This window comes from Archocentrus centrarchus, chromosome 18 (assembly GCF_007364275.1).
Source record: "Archocentrus centrarchus isolate MPI-CPG fArcCen1 chromosome 18, fArcCen1, whole genome shotgun sequence".
NCBI classification, from domain to species: Eukaryota; Metazoa; Chordata; class Actinopteri; order Cichliformes; family Cichlidae; genus Archocentrus; species Archocentrus centrarchus.
In genome coordinates, this window is record NC_044363.1 from 7,081,547 (window position 1) to 7,096,558 (window position 15,012).

General features: G+C 37.7%; 2 protein-coding genes across 2 annotated transcripts; both read right to left on the reverse strand.

Moving 5' to 3' along the window:
• Positions 1–473: 473 nt before the first annotated feature.
• LOC115797370 (L-amino-acid oxidase-like) lies at positions 474–5,176 on the reverse strand. The gene is made up of 7 exons (XM_030753935.1): positions 5,117–5,176; positions 4,144–4,364; positions 3,102–3,214; positions 2,612–2,813; positions 2,457–2,525; positions 2,177–2,313; positions 474–1,662 (listed from the first exon to the last, which is right to left on the reverse strand). The coding sequence occupies exons 1-7, from the start codon at positions 5,145–5,147 to the stop codon at positions 861–863; spliced, it is 1,575 nt and encodes a 524-aa protein (XP_030609795.1). The 5' UTR covers positions 5,148–5,176; the 3' UTR covers positions 474–860.
• A 2,705-nt stretch (positions 5,177–7,881) lies between these two features.
• LOC115797376 (L-amino-acid oxidase-like) lies at positions 7,882–14,491 on the reverse strand. Its single transcript, XM_030753941.1, has 7 exons — positions 14,413–14,491; positions 13,162–13,385; positions 12,475–12,587; positions 11,033–11,234; positions 10,229–10,297; positions 9,789–9,925; positions 7,882–8,690 (listed from the first exon to the last, which is right to left on the reverse strand). The coding sequence occupies exons 1-7, from the start codon at positions 14,435–14,437 to the stop codon at positions 7,886–7,888; spliced, it is 1,575 nt and encodes a 524-aa protein (XP_030609801.1). The 5' UTR covers positions 14,438–14,491; the 3' UTR covers positions 7,882–7,885.
• Between the last annotated feature and the right edge of the window lie 521 nt (positions 14,492–15,012).

Genomic DNA, 15,012 nt, shown 5'->3' on the forward strand with positions numbered 1-15,012 from the left:
CTTATTAGATCAATGAGAACAAAATAGAGCCAAGGAGTGTAAATATGTGAACGTTAAAATGCTAAATAAATGTTAATACTGCTCCGTGCTTGCCTGATTTACAATGTTTATTGATATGCTTGCCATTACAACATTAAACTGAAAAAACAAAAAGAAAATATTGGTATGCAAGTTTTTTTTTTCCTTTTTTTTTCTTGGTTTACTGCCTACCAGTGTTAATACTTTCAAACCAACAATGGTGAGCTAAAAAAAAGTTAGCCTCACATGTTGGTTACAAGCAAAAAAACTTTCCATTTGATTACATGCACACTTCAACACCTTAGTTCAAATGATTAAAAAAATATAGTAAAGTATTATTTATCATTATATCAGTTTGTGCTTTTGTCAGTGATGTGATTGTATCACTTTTATACACCAGATGGTGCACCAACACTCCTCCAATCTTCAACAATCCTTTTGTTGTGAGCTTTACTCCAGTGACCATAAAGGCATTCTGACTCTGTGTAATAAAATTGTTTTTATTAAGAATTCAACAGCACCCGACATGATCAGAAAAAACAGTAAAGTAAAAAGTAATAAAATAAATAATTGTTTCCACTGAGCACCAGATTAATTATATAAATAACTAACAGCAACATAGAGTTTTTAGGAATATGTCCAATCATTATATCGAGGCATTTATTGGTAAAGTGTGTTGTAGGCGTTTAACATAATGCAACATAGCCCAGTTTAATTCAGATTAGAGTTGTATGGTGGAAGATATGTCACAGTGAACTCATTAATCAGCAACAATTAGAGATGTAGAAAAACTTTTGAAATGACATGTTTCTTTTTTTGCCATGGAGAACATATTTAAGATCTCAGAGCTCATGGTGATGCTGATTTCCTGCCGAGTCTTTGTGTGCAGCTTTGTTAATGTTTCTAGCCGCTCTGATGGCTGATTTCATAGATGTTTCGATCCAAGCGTGAGGGAAAGCTGTGTGTTCCCCGGCAAAGTGGATCCTGCCTTCACTTCTGAAGAGCTCCTTTGAGTACTCTATGTGTTGGTAGGGTGTGAAGAGAGCAAAGGCACCTAGGCTGTATGGATCAATGCCCCACCTTTTTACCACCACGCCAGTACAGAGGTCCCATACTAGCTCACCATGAATCTGCGCCAGATCTCTCAGAGTCAGCTCTTTGAGGGCTTCGTCAGTTGCAGCTTGGAGGAATTGGGAGTCGTCGGCCCAAGTGTATGAAGCCAGGAGGACGCCGATGGTCTTATTTTTTGGGAAACTGTGGCTGGGGTAGTAGATGTAACGAGAGGGCCCGTCTGTGATGCTCTTTCCACCGTGGATGCCGTCATCCTCCCAGAACTTCCTCTTGAAGGTGAGGAGGACTTTAGTGGAGCTTTCATAGTGGACAGCCCTCAAGGCGTGCATTTTTTGCATGGAGAGAGGTGGTTTGAAATCCAGGAAGAGCGCCGCTTTGGCTGTGGTTGTTACCAGGACGACATCAGCATGAATATCTGTTAAAAAGGACTCATCACTGCTCTGATATGACACAGTTACACCCTTGTGCGATTGTCTAATGCGTTTGACTGTGGAGCTGAGGAGGATGGGGCCTTCAAGAACTGAGAGAAAAGCCGTGGTGAGGAGATCTGTCCCACCAGTTATTTCATCATACCTTAAAAAAAGAAGACAAGAAAGAAAGGACATTTCTTTATTCTTATTAAATTAAACACACATGCTTATTTATAAGAATTCTATGATAGAAACTGCATGTGGTAATTCATGAAGCTGATTTGTGAGTTGTATACAGCCAATGCATATACACTGGCATCAGCATCCGGTCTAGTGGGGATTGGAAGTAGTTGTACAGTACTTAAGAGGAAATGAGCTAGTAATAAACATTCAGGAATACAAGAAACTTCCTTTTGTCCCTGTGGGTTTTTGAGGAAGCAAAACACTGCAGCAGTCCTGTCAACACTTCCTCTATACACTAAGAACAGCTTCACCCATCAGCCACATATTATTTTAAGTTGTTTTAATTTTTAGGGGTTTAATCATGTCTCTCAGAGGATTCCTTTATCGACAACCTGTGCGAGTGTTTGGAAAGGAGAGTTCGGGTTTGTAGAAGTAGGACGAGAACTATCGATTGACACACAACTTCACATCCGTGTTAAATGCACTAATCTTACGTAGTGTTGTCATTGACGTCACTCTCGATGTAGAGCATCTCAGTCAGAGCCAGATGCATAAGGCTCTGTTCATTGAGCAGTTCTCCAATCATAATCACTGCCTCTTCACTTAGGCCGCCTTCCTGTATCAGATATTCCTGTGAAACAAACATAAAAGTTTGCTTGATCTTTTAATGAACTGAACAACTTAAATTGAGTAAAAGTCTCCGATAAGGAACACGACTGACAACATTTCATGGCTTACAACATAAGCAGCTCACAAGATGAAACTGTACTTTACCTTCACTGAATAATGGTCATATTTCTTGAATGCAGCTCTACATCCATGGGCCTTAACTTCATCTTTCACCTAGTAAAAAAGAAAAATTTAATTTACAAGTTGTTTCCAGTGGTTGTTTATGCAAAGACAAAACTTCTTCCTTCATCCTTCCACACCTTCTGCAAAGCCTTCTGCAGCAGCTGCTCAGCTGACACCCCCCTCTCACTTTCCGGTAGTTTATATTTCAAGATGTCTGGGTTTGCTGTCACTGCGTACGTCCTCTTCCGCAGTCCATGAACCAGGTAATAGGTGTTGGAGTCGTACATTCTGAACTGGTTCAGCTTGAGTCCCATTTTTTTGATAAACCAGCGAACGATTCTATTAAAAGATGAGGCCAGTAGGTTGTTACTTTTCCAGTTTTTCTTAAAATAAAATGAATTAATTGCCTCAAATTGGACAAAATTAAATGTTTGAATCTTTGAACTATCTACACATGTCAGTACTTAAATATTTGATTTAACTACTGCAAACATGAACTTGTTCAAATGATGCGTTTGTTACTCTAACAAATACATTTCAGTTTCTTTAAGTAAAAGTAACATTTATGACATGCTAAGTAATTCTGGTAAAGCAAAACATGAAAATGTAAAACTTATTTTTACTCACTTGTGACTGTCCGGTATCCTCATTGCACCCAGTTCAGCATACCAACCATCGTTTTGATCCCTGTAGGTCTCCACCCGTCCTCCCACACGATGACTAGCCTCTATAATGGTGACCTTAATCAAACAGTTCAAGAATTAAAATAATAAAGAAACAAACTGTGGCTATAGATTATTAAATATTTGATCACTTAAAGCTGGCACATTCATGAAATTTGACTAATAATTGTGTGTCTTGTTTTTCATAGAAACATAACAATCAAGACTAACTTGAAAAAGTTAAAGACAAAATAAAACTTGACATAAGTAGCATTAACAAAGCAAGAGCACTATGAGGCACACCCTGCATAAATTAAGCCCGTTAATCCAAATTAAACTGTGATAAACATCAATGTAATGTCTCTCTCTGTCTTTTTTTTCTTTTATTAACTTGACAATTTCTCCAATCTCATTGTACATCCTGTATAATGACAATAAAGGTATTCTATTCTTTTCTACATTCATTTGTGAAGATATAAAACAACAGTCAAATTTTAGATTTTGGACATTTGCAAGTATTTAACAGGCCTGGGCATTTGGACCACTGTGGATAAAATTACAAACTACTGAAACAGAAAAAATGAGAATTTATGAAAACACTGCAAACTAATACAAATCCAGATACCCTCCAGGATCTCAGTTTTTGCACGGCGTGGAGTTATATTTTGTACATTTTCGGGCTGAAAATAAATTTTCTTTATCTCCTTAAGAGTAGGGGAGCATTGCATTTTTCAAAATACTTCTAAAAATATAATGATATAATTATAACAAATGTAATGTGTGGTGCTCAAAACTATATCTCCTTTCAAATTAAACACCAAAGTTTCTTGGAGCATTCTTGAGAGAACCAGCAGATGGCGCTGCTCACATAAACATTCATTACATTACATTCAGTAATGTACATTCAGTACATTGCCGTGTACTGCAAAATGTAGATATCATTACTTCCTACTGAATGCAAATCAAACAATGAAAGTAGCATTAAAGTATCAAAAGTTTGCATGTACCCTGTGTCCTGCATCTTCCAGTAGCTTGGCAGCTGTCAGTCCAGCTATTCCAGCTCCAACAATTACAACGTGATGAGACTTATGGATGTGAGGAAGGCCAGTCTGTACTGTCAGCAGCAGCTCCTCGTAGTCTTTGTCCTCCAGACAATTAGCCAACTCTTCCTTCAGATTGGCTGCAGCAGTGGTGGAGTACAGAGTGAGCAGCAGCACACTGATGGCAACTGAAAAAAAAACATAGAAGATTAAATAGATTATTAACCATCCTTGACTAAGGAATATTTAAATTAAACTTACATCCTCAGAATATTAATCAGTTATTCTGTACAGGATCATTTTTCTTTGCTTTATTTACCTTTGAGTTGAATAATTATCTTAATAAGACATTTGAGAAATTAATGTGACTGCCAGGCTTGCAGAATGGTATCCATTTGATCACCATCTTTAAGTTTCAGGTCACCAAAGGGTTATTTATAATAACAAAAACACTAAATGATGACACCATATTGGTATTTGAGCATGAACAATGATCTGTAACAGCTGATTTTATCACACATCTGGACTGAGCAATGTGAATGTGACATAATCATTTAAAAGGAGTCACGTGATTCAAGGGTTTTCAGTTCTTCAAACTGAACAGTGTAAAAAAGGTTAGTTTGTCACTTCTTGATAGTACGTGACTTTAAGTGCATGTTGTTACATTCCTAAAAAGCCTTCTCACATGGCGATTAAAAAAAATGAACTCATGACTATCATGGTGCACAAAAGCAGAACTACACTTATGGCATAACATCCATTTCTTTAGTCAAAATCACAGACTGAGAAAGGACAGCTAAGTGTGCACGTACAACAAGCTTTAAACTAATTCTCCACATTTAAAAACGGAATGCCCAAATTTTAGAGGGGAAGATTTTTTCTTACATTTTCAAGACTTTGGAGGCACAAAAGAAAATAACATTGCAGCAAAATGACTCACAAAATGTCCACTTGTTTATTTGTGGCTCCATGTCCCGTCACACATTTGTCTTCTTTTTTCTTTGGAGGCACGATGAGGAAGAAGAGAAACAGAGTCATAATAAGAAAAAAACAGAAGCTGGAAACTTCATATAGTACATTTATCTAGTCAGCATCTTATTCAGATTGGTACATTTCAAAAAGAGGAAACATTCTTTCATCTAAAAATTTTACCACTGCAGCTCTTGTTTCATTTTCCCTTCTGGCAATTACCTTACTACTGGTATTGATGCTATTTATATGCTCATTTATTATTGTTTGTGACTATTTTTGGAGGGATACATACTTTTCTTTTTTCTTTTCTTTCTGAGAACAGAAGAATAAAATTTAAATTCCATATGTAAATACAACCTTGAGTGTCTCATATGCATATAATAAGAAACTTAATAGATATTTTCATAATTGCATACATAGTTTATGTATGTGTCAACAGCAACATAAAGTACGTATGGAGGACGGTGACACCAGAATAGCATTTTGAATGGGTTTATGTTTATTTTTTAATTTTTAAATATATCTAACTTAATAAACACTTAATTTATGTGTTAAATCACCAAAAATTATAGCGAAAAGGCAACTTTGGAGATATATTTGTCTTTTATTCTTTTATATTCTTTTCTTACTTCTGTGCTCTCACTTCTGTAGCCTTTATTTTTTTTTTCATTTTTCATTCTTTTTATTTTCAGTGAGGTTTATCATATGTCTAAAGGTCACACACAGAGGATGTGTTTTACCATCACCAATAACGAAATCACTCACAAATGATGTATATTTATTCAAACATTCTTTGACTTTGCTTTAGAACAAAGGATGAAAAGACACAACTTTACTGAAAGAAACTGGATTTACAATAACTTTATGTATAACTAGGTAGATAACATAGGTTTCCACACAGGCTCTCTTAATCCTGAGTAATGCCAATAACATCAAATATGGATTCCCAAATAAACAATAAATACACAACAGAGTTTGCTTTGCTGTAAAGAATATAGAAACTTTTTAAAATCTTCTAAAAACAGTCAACAAAAACGCACGAGGTCAGAAAACCCATAGACTGCCATAACTAGAAGAAATAAAACAATCTTACCGTTCACGGAGCTTGCAACATCTGACTGGGTTTGATGTGGAGGGAGTTTTATCTACATATATATACATGAGCTCGCTGTAATTTACAGTCTCAGCCGATTGCGTCACCCAAAGGGCAGGACGGCTCCCTCTACTGCTCTTTTTTTTCTGAGGTTTTACTTTTGGTTTCATTAGTTTTTCACTGCCTACATACAACCCAGCGCTCTGCTGCACCATTCAAACATTGTTTTAATGAGACAAGGTTTTTCTTCAATGCATGTACACTGTACTCTAAGAATTTGTATTGGATTTATTTATTGCAGTCTAGTAAAACAAAACAAAAAATAACTGATATTGAAACTGACTGTAACTGCTTTCCAGGAAAGAGATAACCATGCAAATAATATTTTATCTTTTATGCAGAAGTTATTGATAAAACCCTTTTTAGAATAAAGGATGAACACACAACATTAATACACTTAATTATAGCTTGTGAGTGTACAATAACTTTAATTCTAAGTAGGTATCAATAGTATAGGTAGGTATCCACACAGGCTTTATTTGTTAATATAGAATATTAGAATATAGAAATGTGTAGCATATTTTAGCTTTCTGTCAGCATGCCTTATATTTGTATGACTATGAAAAGATTTATTGTCCCATTTTTTTTGTTTTTCAGTTTAATCTTATTTAGACTTGGCAATTTTTGTCATTTTTATCCCCCTTTTGATAAGCAAAAACAAACAAATTCTTCCCTCAAAACAGGCGGGACTACATTCCCTCCTCTGTTTTTGTTTCTCTTTTCAAATTTTTTCCCCCTGGTTCTTCCAGTCACCTGCTCTACAACAGCTGTTTTGGTCTCATGCATATGACTCCCTTCAAATCTGCCATTACTCTTTCATTTGATGAACAAATGTTTGTCTTTACAGAAGTCACATTTTCAGTGGCAACACTCACAGGAGCCATAACTTTGATGATGTTTGATTATTAGAAAGAAAACAAAAACAAGATTTTAAAGATTAAGACTGACCACAAGAAATCAAATTAAAAATTTATTGCATGAAAACTTTATAACACAAAAGGTGCCCGACACAGATATACTCTTTAATGGCACTGACACAAAAATCGCATGCATCCAATAAAGTTTTTCAATTTATCCTTGATACTGATTTGCATAACACTCTGAATATAATAGTAACAGATTTTTATGAGCTAGAGAAATAATTAAAGAAAATACAATGAGCTGGAGGGTCTGGAAGCAAAGGCCTGGCCACCATTTATGTTTGGATTACTGAATCCCCTCATTGATGTTTCCAGGGGCACATGGAAACATTGTGGAGTTTGTATAAATTATGATTTACTTAAATGTATTTGTAGTTATGGGGAAAATAGCCATCTAAACAGGAACACAAACTGTGTGGTGTGATGCTTGTGTTTTCAATTACAATGAAAGAAGAATAATTTATAAGCTTGTAAAGAATAATAGTTTAGCAGTCTAAAATGTGATGAAATAATTGGCAAAGGGAAAAACAAGTCAACATTTTTAAAATAATGCATATTTTGTTTCATTAATTAGTAAATGTAATGCATAAACAAGATTGGTTGCAGAAAGTAGATAAATGTTTGAAAACTGTAGTAGACTGGATTGTACTGGATTGGTCAGAGCCTAGAGTTCATCTCGTGGTTGACATTTAGAATCTGAATGCAGCCGTGCAGCTCTGTTAATGTTTTTTGCTGCCCTGATTGCAGATTTCATAGATGTCTCAATCCAGGCATGAGGAAAGGCTGTGTGCTCACCAGCAAAGTGCACCCTGCCTTCACTTTTAAAGAGCTCCTTAGCATATTCTAAGTGCTGGTAGGGCGTGAAGAGAGCAAAGGCACCCAAGCTGTAAGGATCCATGCTCCACTTCTTCACCAAGACCCCTGTGCAGAGAGCCTTGATGTGGTCACCATGAATCTTTGCCAAATCTCTCAAAGCCAGCTCTTTAAGGTCTTCGTCACTTGCACCTAGGAAGAGTAGTGAGTCATCAGACCAGGTGTAGGACGCCAGGAGGACACCGATGGTCTTATTTTTGGGGAAACTGTGGCTGGGGTAGTAGATGAAACGAGAGGGCCCATCCGTGATGCTCTTTCCTCCTCGGATGCCGTCATCCTCCCAGAATTTTCTCTTGAAGATGAGCAGGATTTTAGTGGAGCTGTCATAATGGACAGCGCTCAGGGCCTCCATCTTTTTTTGGGGCAGAAGTGGATTGAAATCCATGAAAAGAGCTGCTTTTGTTGTGGTTGTTACAAGGACAGCATCAGCATGAAGATCGGTAAGAGAAGACTGTTGATCTGCTTGGTATGATACAATGACCCCTTTATGGGACTGGCTGATACGCTTGACTCTGGAGTTTAGGAGAATGGGGACATCGAGGACAGTAAGAAAAGCTTTGGGGAGACGGTCAGACCCACCATCCACTTCAAAGTAACTTAAAAAAAAAAGACAAATATATTTGTATTAGAATGGATGGATGGATTCTTAATGAAACTGTTTTCTGTAGAAAACAATGATGAATGCATTGATTACTTGTATAATTAAATGTTTAGTTTATAATGAACTGTCCAGGGCATGAAGACTTTAAGCACCTCCAGTCATTTATGTGTGTATGTGAGAGAGATAATATCAAAAGCATGCATTCCTTTCTATATTGCACCATTTTGGTCTAACAGGTTCAGTCATGCCAATGCTATGGCTTCATTTTATGTGTAGATGAAACTGCATACCTTTTGTCAAAGTTAGTCCCTTGGTGATAAACACAGTGGAAGATTTATATGAGAAGAATTCGATACTAATCTTAATAAGTTGGTGAGAACAAACTAGGGCTAAAGATATGTTGGCATATGGAAATGTTAAAATGCTGAATAAATATTGGTGCCACTCATTTCTTTTAGCAGTTTGATGTTTGCATTGTTTAATGATATGCTTGCAATAGCAACATTAAAGTAGAATAAGATCTACTTGGCACACATTTGTTTTTTCTTGGCATACTGCATACCAGTGTTACTACCATCACGCCCCACTGACGGTAGCCCCACTGGCATGTTACAAGTCAGAGCTGCTGCTGTTAATTGCAAACAAATGCTTTCAGTTTTAATTTTCCACACTTTACTTGTGTTCTTTAGTTCAAGGGATTAAAAAGAACAGTAAAAGTATTTTATATTATTATCTGTTTATGCTGTGTGAATGAGGTGTCTCTGCACCAGATGATGGAGCTGAACCATAATTACGTTGTGAGCTCTGCTTCACTGAAAATAAAGGCATTCTGATTTGAAACATAAAGCTGTAAATAGAAACATATGAAACAGTTTTACCTGCAAAAGAAAAAAAAAGGTTTTCCTGAAATTTTCTTGACACCTAATCGAGCCCATTCTTTTCTTCTGGATTGTATAGTTTTGAATTTTCTGTAAAAGAGGATTTTTTTTTTCTCCTGCCCTGTCCGGCACCTTTAGCAAGTAGAACTATGATCTGAACACTCTGTTGTGCCAAACACATAAAAGGAGAGCTTTGAGGAGTTGTTGGGCCTTACTACACGCTGTCACTGATGTCAGTTTGGTCATAGATCATCTCAGTCAGCGCTGTGTACATAAGACTCTGTTCGTTGAGCAGTTCTCCAATCATTCTCAATGCTTCTGGACTCAGACCGCCTTCTTCTTTAAGGTATTCCTATTGGCATACAAAAGATACATGTTGTGCAATCAGGGCAACCAATAAAAAGGCTTGTAGATATAAAACCATTTGATGATTTGGTGAAATGTTTTTGCTTGTCAGACTTTCAGATATCGAGATCCAAATAGTGATGGACATTTTGTTGTTTGTAGAAAGTTTCAGCACTCTTGGTTTTATGGTGCAATACGTTATGGTAATAATATAACACACAGAAAACTGATTCATCTGCAGTTATTCACATGATCCACTTAACACAAAGTGCTCTCATTCTACATTTCATGATCTCATTATGGTTTATACCTTCACAGAGTAATGGTCATATTTTTTCAGTGCAGCCCAGCAGCCATGCCTCTCCACCTCATCCTTCACCTAACAAAAGAGGAAAAACAACAGCTGCTTATATGGAAAGAGTCAGGAACTCAATAAATGCATTGATTTTGTTGCACTCTTATTTGTCTCCAATAAGCCAAAAATGTAACTCAATGGCACAGTCGAGCCTGTCACAAAAAAGTAGAAGCTTATCGAGGTTGGTGAAATAGCAAATTTGACCGAAGCAGCAGTTGCAGTTTGTCTGCTGAAATCAAATTTCATCACTTTCTGTGACATTTCACAGAGAATATCTACAACCAAAGCATCTAACTTCCTATGCAGTGTGCCTAAGATGATGTTACCATTCAATGATATGTCAAAGAACTATAAATTTCTTGCTTAGTAGTAAATGTATATATGCAGAAAATCAGCTCCGTTTGTTCACTTGGCTGTCTTTGTTGTTTAGTTTCTTTTGTTTTATTGTAATCTTGTATTCATTATTTTTTATTCAGTCTTTATGTTAGGAGCAGTTTAAAACTAAAGGAACATTCAAAATTATATGACTAGTGAATCTGCTTATGGAGTGTACATATGATCACATGGAGCTTCCCTTTTTTGGTGATCAGTTACCAGTAATGTGGTTAGTAATGACCTCTAAGAAAATGCAACCAAAGCATTGGAAAAGTTCCAAGATCCGCTCAGTGGAGGAATTAGCTGTGTCGCTCCATCCATTTTATGAAACTCTTTCATACTATGAATTTTGAGTTCATCCAGCCTCCCTTTCCTGTTTCTTACCTTCTGTAAAGCTTGTTGTAGGAGTTCATCCGGTGTCCTGTTTTTCTCACTTGGCCACACCTTGTACCCAAGGAGACTGGGATTTGATTCTGCTACAATAGTCCTAATCCGCCGCTCATTAACATAGTAAAAGGTGTTGGGGTCATCCATTTTGAATGGGTTTAACTTGACCCCCAGCTCTGTAGCAAACCATTGGACAATTCTGTAAGCAGAGGAGGTCAATGGTGGCAGAGTAAGCTTTACGTTGTGAGATAATTTGCATCTAAGACATATTTCTAGGATTTGCTTATGATACATAATCAAGACAGTGAAACATTGCCAACCTGCATGCAGTTGACATATGAGGCCTGTGAGCTCAAGGGTTTTGGGCAGTATCTTAGCTGTTCCTAGGACTGCCCTGTTCTGGACAGAGATATCAGACCTCTCTTGTTCTCTCTAGCTCTTCTCTCAGCCTTTGGTATTTCTAGAGCTTCTCATGTTCATTCTTCCTGATATCACCATCACTTAAATTTGCTACATCTATCACTATGGCCGTCTTCCTCTGCTTGTACATCACTACTATGTCTCAACCTCAGAGCACTGGATTTGGGGTGAACCCTCCATGCACTGTAATGCGTTTTCATGTCTTGATGTTGGTGGGTTCTGTGTCTTTTGGCCTGCTTTTGATCTCAGTAGGGTTTCTGATTACTGTCAGGTGCAGGTGTTGGTTGCCCAGATCTTGTTCTTCCCATTCAGCTGACTCTTCAGGACTTGCCTTACTCTCTGCTGGTACTTGGCGGTTGCAGTTTTACTGCTATGATTCCTGACAGGAGCTTCCGTGTTGTTTGGAGGCAGCTTAATGGTGATACTTGGAGAGGATGAATCCCTTCTGGGGCTCTTTGGGGATCAGGACCGTCCAGCCTTCAGTCAGCCATTCTGGGTTTGTCTCATCCACTAGCAGGTGGTTAATTTGTGCTGATGGAGTGCAGCTAGCTTCTTTAGCCAGTAGGGATGAATCATATCAGGGCCTGGTGCTGTCCATCTCTTCATAGTTGAGACTCTTATGTGCCTGACATATGCTCATTGAGGTTCAAGAAAGAGAAGCCATACATTCTGGAGGACTTATTTCTTTATTTTACTTTAGAAATTCTTACCTCACCTTATCTCACTGAGTGGATTATTTCATATTAGGAGTGAGGAAAAGTGAAACTCAAATGTAAGTGAGGTAGAGTGTTTTCCCTGCGGACATGCTGATGGATTTTGGAATTCCCAGGTATGCTTCAGTAACCTAGCTGTGTTTGTGGTGTGGTGCACACATAGTAAGCTGTTTCTGACAATAACTGTATAGCACGTTTTTTGTTAATCTTTAAGTTTTTTTTAGATAATAAAGTAGAGGATTATTTAGTGAAACAACATTGCATACTATACTGAAGATTTCACACACATTTAAAGGTTCAACTCACTTGTGAAATCCTGGGATCCTCATGGCCCCCAATTCAGCATACCATCCATCTTTTTCATTTCTGTAGGTTTCAACTCGTCCCCCAATGCGACCACTAGCTTCTACTATGGTAACCTTGGTCAGACACATAGACAAATCATTAAGTGGCACCACAGGGGTTCAAATGGTTTGATAGGTAGGGTCTCAGAAGGGGTAATGCATGAACTCCATATGGAGTTTGAGCTGTTACCCTGAGGTCATTGTTTTAGAACACTGAAGTGCTCACTCTTTTATATTTTCTCATATAGAGGATGCTACAGATGTTGGAAAAGAGCATGTTTTCTAAACTTCTTGCACTTTTGGTTGCTTGGTATGAATCCCCATGTCCTCCATTGTGTTCTAATATTTAATAGTTAAAATATCCATAACCACTGCATCATCTAATGTTTGATAATGGGAGAAACTTGCTCTATCGGGGATACCAAAAGCCCCTGAAAGAGGTGACTATGTTTTCATAATATAATTATGCTACATGAGTTTGATAAACTGAACTCGTAAGCACCTGGGGTGGCATTAGCATTTTTTACAGGTTGTGAATCTGCATAAAAACCTTCTGTGCCCAAATCTCTTTGATTTGCCAGTATTGCATTTAGAATAACATTAAATAAATTATATGAATCCATAAAATGTTTAACAAGCTGCATTTTACCTTGTGTCCTGCATCTTGCAGTAGCTTGGCAGCTGTCAGCCCAGCCATACCAGCTCCAACAATAACAACATGATGATGTGTCTTTATGTGTGGAAGGCCAGTCTTTGCTGTGTACAGCAGCTCAGCATTGTCTTTGTCCTCCAGACAATCAGCCAGATGCTCCTTCAGAGTGGCAGCTGCAGCGCGGCTATGGTATAGAGTCAGCAGCAGCACAGTGATAGTGCCTGGAAACACAGAGGAAGAAGAAAAACACACCTTATATTTCCATCCATCCTCACCTGCTTATCCTGTTTGTGGTGTAGTAGGGAGCTGGAGCCTATCACAGCTGCTATAGGGCAAGAGGGATTGTGCACCCTGTATAGGTCACCAGCCTGTCGCAGGACTAACACAGGGATTTTGTAGGGTCTTTACCCACAATACAAAGCGCCTTGAGGCGACTGTTTGTTGTGATTTGGCACTATATAAATACAATTGAGTTGAATTTACACCTATGGGCAAAATCACCAGTTAACCTAACCCCGGTAACTGCATGTCTTTGGAAGGAAACCCACACAGACACTATGAGAACATGTAAACTCCATACAGAAAGGCCCAGGTGGATTCGAACCCAAACCTTCTAGCTGTGAGGTAGCAGTCCAAACCACTACACCACTGCGATGCCCTCCATTTTATTTCTTTTAAAACACAAGCAGAGCTTATTTTAGGCTCTGCTCTCTAAAGTATTATAGAGTGTTACAGAGTCAAAGTGTAGTCGAGCAGCTGTCAGTTGTTTGCATGACACTGACAGAGATTACCTCACTATGGACTAATGACTTATTTCCCAATAAAATTTAGGTTCCTCCTGATACAGTGTCATATGTATTTTCTGGAAAGTCCAGTAAATATTGAACTCTGCTCAAATAAGAACGCGGTGATTATGTTAAAGTAAACCCTCAAAAAAGCAGAAGCAGAACATTGTTCAATCGTTTTCTTTTACCACAGACAGGAATTTGAGTTAAGGAACTGAAGAACGGGAGCGCGTACTTTCAGCCAAGTGAGTATTGTAATTTCAAACATGACTGTACTTCTGCGAGACACCCAAATTCACAATTGCCTCACAAGACCATGTTTCCTGCCTGTGCAACCACAGTCTAGGTCAGGGTGATAGAAGCAATGAAGTGATCTCATGACACTTGAAGTAACAATTAAAAAAAAAAAAAGAAAAAAAAGAAAGAGAAACAAATATCAATTTGGGGTTAATTTAATACTCACATAATTTCCATTGCACTGTATCCATCTCAGTGTGTTATTACCCTGTGTGGTGATACGTGACGAGAAAGCTGAATATTCTTCACTTATATATGTGTGTATAAGAGTGTGTCCCCTATATTGTGTGTGTGTGTGTGTGTGTGTGTGTGTGTGTGTGTGTGTGTGAGTGACTGTAGCCGATAACTACCTATATATGTATTTCATTTAGAGAAACTGAAACTGAGCTTCTGAACCTGAACCACAGATGTGGTTATGCTTCTGCAGTCGTACTAAAGCAGCAAGATTAAAATGCAAGTATAATAAATTCTTACCATTCTAGGAGCATAAAAGTCAGATGTGCAGTCATTTGAAATTAGATGAGCTCTCAAATGCTTTCATTCATGTAGGACCGTTTACTCATGTGACTGTCATGAAAAAGCATTCACACACGAATCAGATGGCTGTCTCGATGTTAAAGAAAAAAAAAAAAGTGAAACTTGGCATCAAGTCAAGAAGGTCGTAACATCTCATGTCACAATTTCCTCACTAAAAATGAAATGGAAAAAAAAAAAGAAACCCATAGACTTTTACTGATCAATCTTGGATTTTATGTGCTAACACATG